This window comes from Artemia franciscana, chromosome 4 (genome assembly GCF_032884065.1).
Source record: "Artemia franciscana chromosome 4, ASM3288406v1, whole genome shotgun sequence".
Lineage (NCBI taxonomy): Eukaryota > Metazoa > Arthropoda > Branchiopoda > Anostraca > Artemiidae > Artemia > Artemia franciscana.
Genome location: NC_088866.1, coordinates 18,253,645 through 18,267,088, shown reverse-complemented (window position 1 = coordinate 18,267,088; position 13,444 = coordinate 18,253,645). Strand labels below are relative to the sequence as shown.

General features: G+C 36.1%; 1 protein-coding gene across 15 annotated transcripts in view; it reads right to left on the bottom strand.

Moving 5' to 3' along the window:
* Nucleotides 1–947: 947 nt before the first annotated feature.
* Nucleotides 948–13,444, bottom strand: part of LOC136026090 (myosin heavy chain, muscle-like) — a 125,038-nt gene continuing 112,541 nt past the window's right edge. For all 15 annotated transcript variants that reach the window (XM_065702301.1, XM_065702306.1, XM_065702303.1 and 12 more), the window contains exons 31-35: nt 11,990–12,269; nt 10,457–10,661; nt 7,367–7,602; nt 3,969–4,157; nt 948–1,127 (exon numbers count right to left, since the gene is read on the bottom strand). In XM_065702301.1, coding sequence (XP_065558373.1) covers nt 3,990–4,157; nt 7,367–7,602; nt 10,457–10,661; nt 11,990–12,269 — 889 coding nt within the window. In that variant the 3' untranslated portion in view covers nt 948–1,127; nt 3,969–3,989. The remainder of the gene's footprint in view (nt 1,128–3,968; nt 4,158–7,366; nt 7,603–10,456; nt 10,662–11,989; nt 12,270–13,444) is intronic.

The window sequence follows — 13,444 nt, the reverse complement described above, 5'->3', positions numbered from 1 at the left end:
CAAATGGTGGAGACAAATATTGTGGGCAACGAGTGGTCCGTTTCCTATCTTAAAAATGAAACTGCGAGGGCGAGTCTTATCAAGGATGAGAACAATTCCAGAGCTCAGCAAACCTCTCCTTCCGTTTTGAATAAAAGCGGTTGCAGGGAAACAGTCAGGGCTGTCTCTGTTTCAAAATAAGATTCTGCAGTAATCAGTGTTTTCATCTGCATAAATTCCACGAGCACGCCTGAACTTTTTTGGTCTGCTTTGTAATTTCAGTTTACATTTTTGTCTTTATGGTTTGGACGTGCCATATTGAGCATTCCTCACTGGTCACTTCCGTTGAATCAAAGAAGTGCCTTGGGAGGAGGGGGGGATCAGCGCTTCTAAACAAAGCTCAAAAATCAACTTACTACTCGCTGCTCACTTAAAATCGTTGGCGGCAACATTTTATGAAGAGGGTATTACCAAGTTTGTTTACAGATCTGACGCATGCTTTAATTGTAAAGGTGATTATGTAGAGAAGAAACTTTGATTAAAAAAAAACTCGTGTAAATAAAAATGACATAAAATTATGTTGCCTCCAAAGTAGAGCCACTAATCCCCTCCCCTCACCCTCGCGTAAAGAATTGTAAACAATATGGCAGTGGTAATTAAAAAATTCTTCTGTGACATTTTTTTTTTAATTTTATCTATAAGCCGTCCCTCATATCCTGAAATATTTCTCGATTGGAACAGTGAAATTCGTACAATTTTTCAATTTAAATTTCAAAGAAAATATTGTCGTCGAATATCAAGAATTTGTTTTCGCTCTGCTCCTACAGAACGATACAATTACATCTTGAACTAGAATAAACTAACTACTTTTTCGCTCTGCTCCTACAGAACGATACAAGTTACACCTTGAACTATAATAAACCAACTAGAATAAACCAACTATCAAATGCTTAAAACAGATAGCAAGATACACAGGAAATAAACTTTAATTTGTTTGCAAATTTGAAACAAAAAGAAAAAACTTACGAAATCGATCGTATTTCGAAACAATAATTTCCGAAAAAAAATTCTACTTCTAACTCTTTCTAAAGGGATTTCCGAATTGACTGAAACCCAAATTTCAATACCTAGTCAGATGATTTTCGTACCTAAAAGAAAAAAAAATATTTTCAATAAGACTCAAAAAGACCTTCCTCAATAAAGAAAAGAAAGCATGGTTACAGCAGCATAGTTCTTAGCAAAGCAAAATTTTTATTCTGTTTCCAAAGAGGGTAATTTTAAGGGATAGGCATGAGCTATCCCTGATTTCCATTTAAATTCTTAATTTTCATTAGTTTCCAATTAAATTTAGTTATTGCCGTTTGCTGTAACACGTTGCTCTACATTCGCGACCCCTCCCCCCCCCACCCAAAAGCTAAGGTCTATCTTCTGCACTTACGTTATGCCAAATGCCAAATACACATGACACCCTGCGGCACACCAGCCTCACATCTACTCAAAGTGATAAGTTCGAGGGTATCCCATAGCAAGAGTGCAACATTATTTTAGGATCATCGAATTTTTCTTATGAAGATAGTTTCAGGGTATAAAGTCTATCGACTCTTAAAGAAAGAAGAAACGGCCTGATGATAAAATTTGGCTTCAAATGTCTGTCGTCTGAAACTCACGAAGACATTTTCCCAGTTTATCCGGTCGGTTGGTCATCAAAACCAAAGCTTGCCACCTGCTACCTGCCAATTCGACAGACCGATGCCTTGCTTCCTCTGTATCTTAGTTTTTACGTAATCTTAACTCCTGGGGTTGTTTTAAGTGCATTGCAAGTAATTGTGTTGACACGAAATTGACTACACAATGCTAGCATGTGTTTTGTGCTATTGCGGAGAATAAAATAGTTTTTTATTTATCTAAATATATTCCCTAGAATTTCCAGAATCTCAATCGAAAAAGTCTTTTAAAAGGCAAATATTTGGACTAACATTCCTTCTAAATTACAGACCCCTTCCTCTTGAAAAACATTTTATGATATACATCTACAACCAGGAAGTTTTAACGTGAACTTTTACTGATATGGTAGCTTTGGAAAGGGTCTCTTTCCTGTGGAGGTGATTTAAAAACACTAATACTTTTTGTAAAAAGAACATACTATTATTAAGTGAAAAAAATACAAAATTAAATAAATAAATTAAAAAAATGAATTGTTTTGAAAGAACAAAAATCATGAATTTTTGCACATTACGCGTCTCCCATGAAGTCAATTCTCTTATAAGCCAGGTTCTTATCCTCAATTTTTTAAGAGGTTCATAATTCCGAGGTTTCATAATCACCTTCGTAAGTTAATGAAAATAAAAACAGTTACCGTAAAAAGAGTAAGACTTGTGTTGTTTCAAAACTTGGAATTTCAATATTTCCTAAAAGGCCAAAATTATCTTTGAACCCATCCTTCCCCTTCAAAGAGATCTTGTTTGGTATGCCAACGTCTTGTTAGGTAAGCCAACGTTTTGTTAAGTAAGCCAACGTCTTGTTAAGTACGTCAAAGTCTTGTTAAGTACTTTTTAAGTAGGCAAAGGATAAAATAAAATTTTTAACGGTGTACTTCTACTGAAAAAAATACCGAAAACCCTCGATTATGACAATTTCTGGGTCTGTTGAAAACAATGAGAAAAAAAAAAGAATTTCAGAAACCAGTAAAAATTCTCCCAAATATTTGAATATCCTTTTGAACGGTCCTTTTATCTTAGTTTTCAATTGACTGATTTCAACTTCAAATTTTTGAGCTTTCGCATCGTTTTTTTAGAATGTAGAATTCTTTTTATTCAGAAAATAGATATTTATTTTACGTTTACAGAGTTCTTTAATAGGAGTTACATTGGGAACATCTATTCTGGTCTATGGTCCCAGAGATCTGTAAAATTAGTAAAAATCGAGAATTAGGTCGGAAGAATCTAAGAGGGTAAGTAAATTCCCTTTTTGAAAAATCTAGAACGTTTGTATCTTTTTTTAAACTATTTTACATCCAAAAATTAAAAACGAAACAAGTTTTATTGCTATGTTTTATTTGCCTTGTCATCTTCATGTCTCTCTCTTTTTGTTTATTTTATTGCATGTTTTTCTGTCTAATCATCTTTTCTTCCAAACTTGGCGTTCTTTCCGATTTTCTACAAATGATATTATTATCTTTTACTAGCCCATTTATTAATGATTAAAACTTCACTTTAATTGTTATTAGCTATTTCAGTTACTTGAGCCGTCCTAGTCGAGTATTAAGCGCACTAGACCGTGAGAACAAGGGTTCGAGTCCTTGTGTCGCCAGTTATTTGGTTTGGAACGGGGGTCAGCGGCGTGATTCTTTAGCCTCGAACCAGCTCCAATTGGGTAGCCGACCTGGAGATATCTGGGGGAAAAACATAGGAAGCATCAGAAAATTTGCCTCCAACCACGCATTGCACTCCCGGCCGATCAACACCTGGACTACACAGACCATTGGTCACCTTGTGATTTTTTTTTTTTTTTCATTTCAGTTACTTTAACTACTATTGGATCTTTTGCGTTAAGAATTAATACCAATTGGAAAGACAAATAGGGACAAACTGGTTTTTTCGAGAATGAATCCTGTGTCTCGGGAAACCCTGAATAATTAACTAGGGCCCAACTGAGAAGTTTTGAAGTTTAGACAGGGTTCGTTCTTGGAGACAAAAGGTTCGATTTGTCCTATAAAATAAGAGGTCTCATTGAGATAAAATTTCAATTTTCGACTTAGGCCTTAAACAACAAAAACTTCCTATACTTCTGTCCGGCTTTGTAACCACTAAAGACGAGCCACCATCGTTCTGCATCCCCTCCTTTGAAAAAAAATCCATTTACCTAATTGAAAAATACTTTAAAAGACACTGTATTTACAACGAAAGAGGTATTATAAAAACAGGGGGAGGGACAAAGATATAAAAGAAGACAAACCTTTCAAACGAAATAATTGATGGAAGAAAACTTACAATTTAGCATTAATAAGGTGTTCATTTACGAGGTTGGGGTGCGGGAGAAATTCTTTGAACTGAGCCTCCGCGTCCTTTAGCGCGAACTTTTGCAACAACCTGCTCAGCAGCGTCTGCTCTCTCTTCTGCTTCTTCCAGATCTTGCTGTGCTTTGCGGAATTTAGCCAAATTTAAGGCAGCAATTTCTTCCTACAAAGAAAAAAACATAGTTGGTCAATAAGCCCCCAAATAAGGAATTTTCTTTCTTTCAGAAAGTTCTGACCATTTGGCTAGGTTAAAGGCAGCTACCAATCAATAGATTAAAATGATGGTTGAAAGACCAAACTTAATCAGATATGATTCTCCTATGCCGGAAAGGTGGATGTAATTCTTCGCTCTGAACTTTTTCCATTCCTCCCAGTCATACCTCTGTATAAGTTCTACTTTAGAAAAATCGGCAAATATGAGTGCTCACTTTGTGCATACAGCTCCCAAGGCTTATTGGGCATCACTTCCGAGGATCCATAGTAGGTTTTGCAAAATACCTTCCAAGGCTTAATACATCGTAAGTGAATCAATTCTATAGTGATTTAGATCACCTTCCGAATTCACTCTGCGCCTCTTTATTTCAAGGCGACAAGACAGACACGTAGGCATTCACCTCATTCTGGTCATCTGACCTGACGGAGGAAATACCTAGGCAACAGCAATCAAAAAGAAAGCTTTGTTCAGCATTACAAATTTATCTGGAGGCATTTCCCTAAGAAAGTCACTAAAAAAAACATTTATTAATTACCTAGAGAGAAAGTGGACGTATGCATCAGACCTAAAGATTAAAGCGAATGAGAGTATTAGAGGTAAGCTCGAAACTCATATTCCAGCTTATCGTGGTGCCAAAATATGTATTTAAATAACTTATATATCACCGAGCATTCATTTTTATCTATATACGTGTATAATTTAAGTTTTCTTATGATTCTTCAAAATCGACCATAATAATAAAAAAAAAAAAATTCATAAGTTTTAATAGAACTGGAGACGGAAATTCACACGTGTATATAAACAAGGCTCTATAACAAGTAAAAAAATTAGGAGATAAATTTTACGTTTTACAGATCTTATAAAAAATGTAATTATTTGTATAAAAAGTTGTTTAAGGTAGAATCGATTGATAACAATATTTTGGCTACGACGAGTGAAAAAACTATGAGATAAATTACACGTTTTACAGCTCTTAAAAATGTAATTATTTGTATAAAAAGTTGTTTAAGGTAGAATCGATTGATAACAATATTTTGGCTACGACGAGTGAAAAAACTATGAGATAAATTACACGTTTTACAGCTCTTAAAAATGTAATTATTTGTATAAAAAGTTGTTTAAGGTAGAACTGATTGATACCAATATCTTGATTTTCTAATTACTTTTAAAAGTCACAAAGGAGATGTAGCCGCGGTGTTGGCAAAATACGAAAACTTATAAGAATCTACAGAACTACACAGCATACGGTAAAACTAATTAAAATAATGGATAGGGTGTGCTGAGTTTGAGAATATAGTCTAAAGAGCCCGATTGAACTTACAATCTCACATAAAGTCTTTTGAATTTCTGCAAAGGACCAGTATACAAGAGAAAGCTAAAATACGAAGACCACCTAGTACTTTTCAAGCATTAGGTCACATTTTCAAAAAAAAAAGAAGCACAACAGAACACTACAATCTCATCCTCATTCTGAAATTGTTATTTGTGATTACGAGTCAGCTTCAAGATAATTATTCTCAAAAACAACCCACATACTCGACACAAATCGTATATCTTCCTCCTTATTATATATCTCATTATATAATTAGACACCATCCTCCATCTAAATTTGTCATCTATGATTATGAGTCAGCTGAAAGATAGTTATTCCCAAAACAACCCACATACTCCCCACAAATTATACACCATGTCAAATAAAAATCATCATCATGTTGTCAATTCCAATTTTATAGCTGAAAAATAAATGACGCATTTACAATTTATTCTTAAATCCTGGCAGAGGGACTAAATATCCATGCCAACTTAGTTTTATACTGAGCAATATAAAATTCAGTATCCCGGAGTGTCAACTCAAATCAAAACAATTAATAGATTTTCTTTTTCCCACCTTTTGACGGCAAAGGTAAAATTATAGGATCTATTGCTGATATAATTTCATTTATCTCTTATGCTTCATGGGTCAACAGAGTCCGAATATTTACGAAGAAGGAGATTCCTGGTGGCGGTGGAGACTTGGGGTGGAAGGGGACTTTCTTGGGGTGGTGGGGGAGGTCTAACATTCTATCCAAAGACAGCGCAATCATCCAAAATTTCCCGAAGGCTACGTCGCACCTTGTCAATTTTTCTTCAAAAACTTTTAATAGATTCTGATATCACACTGGCCATACCTGACGTAAAACACAGTAGATATTTTGTTTAAGACCTCCACTAACCGTCTACCATACTATAAAAAAAGAAAGAAAAAACTAGGTAATTTCCCCGCCCTGTCATGAAAAGAAATAAAATTTAATCGAACCAGGCCTGCCTTATTAGCGGCTCATCAGATTTCTGCCTCAGTTGAATTACATTTTCTGAGTAGGAAAAAGAGATTGCTTGAACCAGTAAAGCCAAATGCTTTCTGGAGCTTTCAGCGAAATGATAACAGGTCCACTATTTTCCTTGGAGAAAAGCAAGGCCCAGGGGTGATTATCACACATTACAGATACTGCGACTCAAGTCATGAATTTCAACCGTATTGTTTCCATTTTGAATTAGATAAGGGAAACTCAATGGTTCCACTCCCTCTCCTAAGTCCATTGAGCCTTCATCTTTTCTCCTTAAACTAACCAAAATCCTTTCAGATCAATAACTATGATATTCTAATAGATTTTACCTTTTATGGTAAATTATGACAAGAAAGTTAGTTTGCCGCTGAATATAAAACTTACTATGGTATTGTGAATCACTTGATAGCTGTGTAACCAGTGATGATAGTGAGGTAAGAATGGACTAATAATAGTTAAGCTGTACCGGAATATGTTCAGTCATAGTCGCATAAATATTATTTGATTTTCCAACTCATATACGTATATAATTGGTAATCCCGTTAAGTAAAAGAAAATCCTTAAGTTTTAGCTCTGAGAACAATGGTGCCACGATAAATTAAAACGGGTATCTGAAGCGAGGTTTTATTACTATACGACTAGAGTCAGCAGATTTCTGCAGTTCACCAGAGTATACACTATGCTTTTTCCTATGTGGCAGTCGGCTGACAGTTTTTGCTGCTAGCAGGTATATAGTGTACGGAATTAAGTAATGATGATAAGTAGAAAAATGATTACAACCTTATATTTTCTGTTTCGATAAAGCGTCGTTAATAAGAAAAAAAAGGCACTTACGGCTTCTTCGATCTGTCGTTTGTATGTCTTGATCTTCTGTTGGAGTTTGTCAACAAGATCTTGCATGCGTTCATGGTTCTTCCTGTCCTCATCAGCTTGGAAAGTGAGCTCCTTAATACGTCGTTCGGATTTGCGGAGGTTCTTCTGAGCATCAGCATGTCGGCGCTGTTCACCGTCAAGTTCTTGTTCAAGTTCGCGAACTCTCTGTTCAAGTTTCTGAATTGCCTTTTTGCCACCTAAAAAATAGGACCGGTTATGAAGATTAAACTTCATAATAAAATAAACAAATATATATACTATCACTACCCGCCCTCATAAATACAGCCAACGGATTAGTATGCCTAAATACATTCACACCCCTTCATGCTTCACTCTCTAAGGTCAGCAGCTCGGTGTTTTTGGCTATCACGCACTTGCTACCAGGTAGTTACATTTCACGCGCCTTTGGAATTGGTACCAGAGCTCAATGGTCAAAATCCGTTCTCAAGATGGATTGAGAAATCCTATTCCTCTGAAGCATGGGGTGAAGCAAGGTTCAAACTTAAGTTCATTAATTTTCAACAACTCCTTGATATTATATACTAGTCATCTTAGTATTAGTCCACAAGGTTTTTGCCACAAGGCAAAGAGTTGGTAAGGCTCTTCAGACTAATTTGTATAGATTGACATTGCTACTGAATATCAAAGATTGAGTAAAGCCGGATGAAAAGGAGAATTCAGAGCGACTTAAAATAGCCTCGTTTACTATTCCTAGATTTGACTCTCTGAATTATTTGGGTGTTCCTTTTGGTTCACCGATCGTTTTTTGGGTCTTGTCTCAGTTGATAGTCCCTGAAAACGTTTCTCAATGGTCCTGCTGGATCGATGTCGAAATGTTATTCGTAGGATTCGGCGACCGGAGCAAGCTGCTTTTATGTCATGCAGTTTTCATGCCAGTTCAAACCATTGAACTGATTTTCATTATTCGACAGATAATAGAAAAAGCTAAGGAGTTCCAACAGAAAGCTTTTCTTCCATTCGTCAAATTCAGTGCTGCGTTCGACTCAGTGAACCGAGAAGCTCTTTGACGGATTCTAAAATCGACTGGCGTCTCCGAGAAATACTGAAGACTCTTCAAAGCTCTACACCATGGTAGAGTCAAGTTAACGGCCGGAGCAGCTCGTTCTTCCAAATCACAACCGGATTGCATTGCAGTGGCCCCAGAGCTCTTCAATGCCATCACAGACCACATTCTGACGAAGGCAACTTCACGTCTCAGTTTTGGGCTCAAGTTGGGAGATCGCGTCATATCAGATGCTTATTTTTTCGATGACCTTGCCATACTAGTGGACTCCATGGATCAGTTGTTGGAAGCGCTTCGAATTTTACGAGAAGAGGTCACAAGCGTGGGGCTGCAGATAAACTGAGATAAAACGAAAATTACGGCTATAGACCCGTCTTCTCCTACTTTTAAATCTCCAGTTAGCCTAGAAATTATTGTTAGCCAGTAAGCCCAGTTAGTCTAGACTAGCATTGAAGTTGTCCAAGGTTCACCTGCCTGGGCTCTAAAATTTCCTCAGATGGATCGCTTCTCCCCGAGCTACAAGCAAGGATATCAAAAGCTTTCATGGGTAGGCTGAGTCGTCATCTTTGGAGAAAACCGGAAATCAGTCGTTCAACAAAACAACGGATTTTCAACGCCCTCGTCGGTTCTGTAATGCTTTACAGAGCTGAAACATGGGATGCATCAACCGCAACACTAAATATCGATGTATTCTAGACGAATATTCTGAGAGGGATCGAAGGTCTAAGGTGGTTCGATTTCATGAGTAATGAGAAGCTGCTGCAGCCAACCCAGCAGTCTCGGTTTTCTATCCAGGCAGCTGAGCGTACATTACGATGGTTCGGACACTAACTTCAAATGCCCCTGCACTTACCTGCAAAGATGATCTTTAACTTTGACCCTACGGAAGCCGATTGGAAGTGACCCCGCGGCCGATCGAAGAAGCGACGGTCCGACTGCCTGTCTGAGTTTCTGGCGATAGCAAACCAAACGAAGCACAAATGCTTGAACTGAACCGTAGCAGATGGAGGAGGCAGACGTCACTCTCTACACCGAGCAGGGCCCGGCAGGAGACCTAAGTAAGTAAGTCAATGGGTGATCTCTTGGTCTTATCACGTTTGGTAGTTCAGGTGGTTCCAAAGAATCATCATTTTAATTCTCATGGATATCTGATTATTCAAGCAAGTCCAATTTCTAACAAAGATTTCTACTAAGCTTTTGAATTGTTGTAATCCCTCGTCAAAATACACACAAATAATCCACATAATATCCCACATAAGTGTGACAATGCAATGACGTATAGAAAAATGACGTCACTGACATGAATCTTTTTTCCAAAATGAAAGCTCTTAACGAATTTTCTCAGACTCCTGACCGATCTAGATCCTTTTTTTTACGCGAGAATATCCCACAGATTTTTTTGCTCTTTTTTATTCTTACAAGTGTTTACGACAAGCTGAAATGACACGTTCTAGTGTGTAATTACAAAAACAGAGCTCTTTAGTGCATCTTTTATACGTCTAAGACAGATTAAATGACTCTGAACCTGAATAACACGGGAAATTAAAAACAAAAACTGTAAAATCGTATTTTCGACTGAATTTTTAGCCCTTCAGCTGTATGGCATTCTTGTTTTAGTATGACACGTTATGTCGTGCTACTTTTTCTGCCAAAGTTCATGGTGAACATTTTCAGCGCTGAAATTCTGTATAAGATTATGAAATATCCGGTACTCTTTCTGTATAATTTAAACTTTTTTTTTGTATTCAGATCGGGTCTTTTTTATTTTAATCCCACTCCACCTTGATTGAGTCATTTCTTATGCATTAAATTTATTTTAGTTTACAATATATATATATATATATATATATATATATATATATATATATGTATATATATATATATATATGTATATATTTATATATATATATATATATATATATATATATATATATATATATATATATATATATATATATATGTGTGTGTGTGTGTGTGTGTTACTTCATAATATTATAAGTTAGTGTTAATTTTTATGACTTAAATACCTTTAAGGGCATTATTTTCAGCCTCATCGAGTCTGACTTGAAGCTCCTTCAGTTGAACCTCCATAGCTTTTCGCATCTTTTCTTGGCCCTGAGCATGTTCCTGTTCCGCCCTTAGTTCATCTGCTAACCGAGCAGCGTCAACCATGGCTTTCTTGGCTTTCTCTTCAGAGTTCTTAGCCTCACTCATTACCTCATCGAGATCAGCCTAAAAAAATGGATTTTGACTGTGAATTTGAAAAACCTTTGAAATTCTGTAATCATGAAGAAAGGGAAAGGAAACTTTTTAGAGCAGGACCAATTAGATGCAAACAAAAGAAGATAAATCAGTAAAAACAGGAAAAAATAAATTATTTCCCATGTTTCAAAAATCGTATTACTTTTAGGGGGTGTTTCCCCTATTTTCCAAAATCAGGCAAATTTTCTCAGGCTCGTAACTCTTGATGACAAAGACTAAATTTGATGAAACTTATATATTTAAAATCAGCATAAAAATCCGATTCTTTTGATGTATCTTTTAGCATCGAAATTCCGTTTTTTAGATTTTCGTTTACTATTGAGCCGAGTCGCTCCTTACTACAGTTCGTTACCACGAACAGTTTGATAAACTCTAGTGTTGTAAATTGTTCAGATAAATCGAAGAAAACTCTTTTTTTTTTTTTAGCAAATATCCCCCAAAAAAACTTTGAAGTCTTCTTGTTTTCTGAAGTCTACTCAATTCTAGTTGAAAGCTTCAGCTCCATCCCCCAAGCTCTTCTCAAGATATCGAAGATATTCTAATTTGACGACTCGGATATATGTTAATTTTCTCATTTCAAATGCTGTCTATTTAGAGAATCAATCTGTTATTTGGAGTATCAAATACCAAATAGTCAGAAGTAAAACAGTTCAAAATAGGTATGATACCTTTTTATTGACAGTGAATAGATATAAAATTATTTAACTGGATATTTCGAACACATATACAATGTTCATCATCAGCAGTAAAACTAAAAGACATGAATAAAAATAAGCAAAATTTATACCTAATAAACTAATTTTGAACTGTTTTACTTTCGTCATGGAAAGGCAGTGTGGTCTTCGAAGTTAAATAGTCAGTAAATCTATCGCCCATTTATAGCGACGTTTATTATACAATCCGCTATCACATTTGTTTGTTCGAGGGAGACCTGGGCGCCATAGAGCGTTATAGCGTCATAGGGCAATATGTCGTCACAGAGTTTCTCAAGCAATCCTCCTTGGAATGAGAATTGATAAACATGCGGTAGAATGAGACATGAATAGGCTAATTTTCTGTTGTAGAACCTAAAAAGGATAAGCTGAAAATACTAAAACCAAAAACAATCCCCCTTCCCCAGTTAACACTTGATAGCTATTCAGGGACGGCTTTTTCTAATATGACTGCCCATAATTTTTATTATGGAATTAAAGATTTAAAATTTTAGGTTCCAAAAGTTAATTTTAAATTTTAAGTAGATTCAATGCTCAAAATGTGTTTGCAATATTTGAATTATGCAGTGAAATTAGAACACTTACACCTAGTGCTTGAAGCTCAGATTCTAGTTTTCTTTTAGCAGCACCAGTAGATTGGAGCTGGGCGTTCATATCATTCATCTGCTCATGAGTTTCGGTAAGTTGAGTTTCAGCCTGGCGGCGAGCACGGTCGGCTTGCTCTAGAAGGGCACGTGATTCTTCCAACTCTCCCTGGAGAGCGTTGGCGCGACGTTCAGCAATGCCCATTTGCTCCCGATAATCTTCGCGGAGTCGTTGCTCTTCTTCGAGAGATTGTTGGGTTTCCTTGATTGTTAGTTGGTATCTAGACAGAAAATGGCAATATTGGTAACGAAATAAAGGTTTGTGGTAGGGCATGGACAGAGAAATTCAAAATATCCATCTTTATATGGCTAGAAATAGCGTGTCACATTATCTAGTTTACATAATTGTTTGATTCCATTACAATAGTTTTAAAACAAGAAAATACCAATAATGGTTTGATTCAATAACAACTGTTTTAAACAAGAATAATAATAGTTTTAAAATAAGATTTTTTTTATGCTAAAAACATAGAGAAAGTATAGTTACTAAAAAACTGTATTGCCTGAAATTATAAAGATTAAAGTTTGATTGCCTTACACTTTATCTTGCTCACTTTTTATACATTATCTTACCCATATTTCTCACAAATATTATATACCCCTTTACTTACTCAATGAGTAGGCTCGATTGATCAGCCTGCACTTTATCTTGCTCACTTTTTATACATTATCTTACCCATATTTCTCACAAATATTATATACCCCTTTGCTTGCTCAATGAGTAGGCTCGATTGATCAGCCTGCACTTTATCTTGCTCATTTTTTATACATTATCTTACCCATATTTCTCACAAATATTATATACCCCTTTAATTGCTCAATGAGTAGGCTCGATTGATCAGCCTGCACTTTATCTTGCTCACTTTTTATACATTATCTTACCCATATTTCTCACAAATATTATATACCCCTTTACTTGCTCAATGAGTAGGCTCGATTGATCAGCCTGCACTTTATCTTGCTCACTTTTCATACATTATCTTACCCATATATCTCACAAATATTATATACCCCTTTACTTGCTCAATGAGTAGGCTCGATTAATCAGCCTGCACTTTATCTTGCTCACTTTTCATACATTATCTTACCCATATTTCTCACAAATATTATATACCCCTTTATTTGCTCAATGAGTAGGCTCGATTGATCTAGCTTGTTATCAGAACAGAAACGCTAAAATCGATCTAAAGGCCATCCTTGACTGCCAAAGTTAGCTCCAGCAAAAATCGCAGTTCTGAAAGGGGATATAGACGAGTACCTGTAATAAGACTAATCGTAGATACAGTCTAGTCAAGGGAAACTAAAGGCAGTCCTAGCTTCTCGGAAGCTTTGGATAAGGCTGTGGATTTCTACCTATGTGGTGGGTTGAACTAAAATCCGATTCTTACGCTATCCT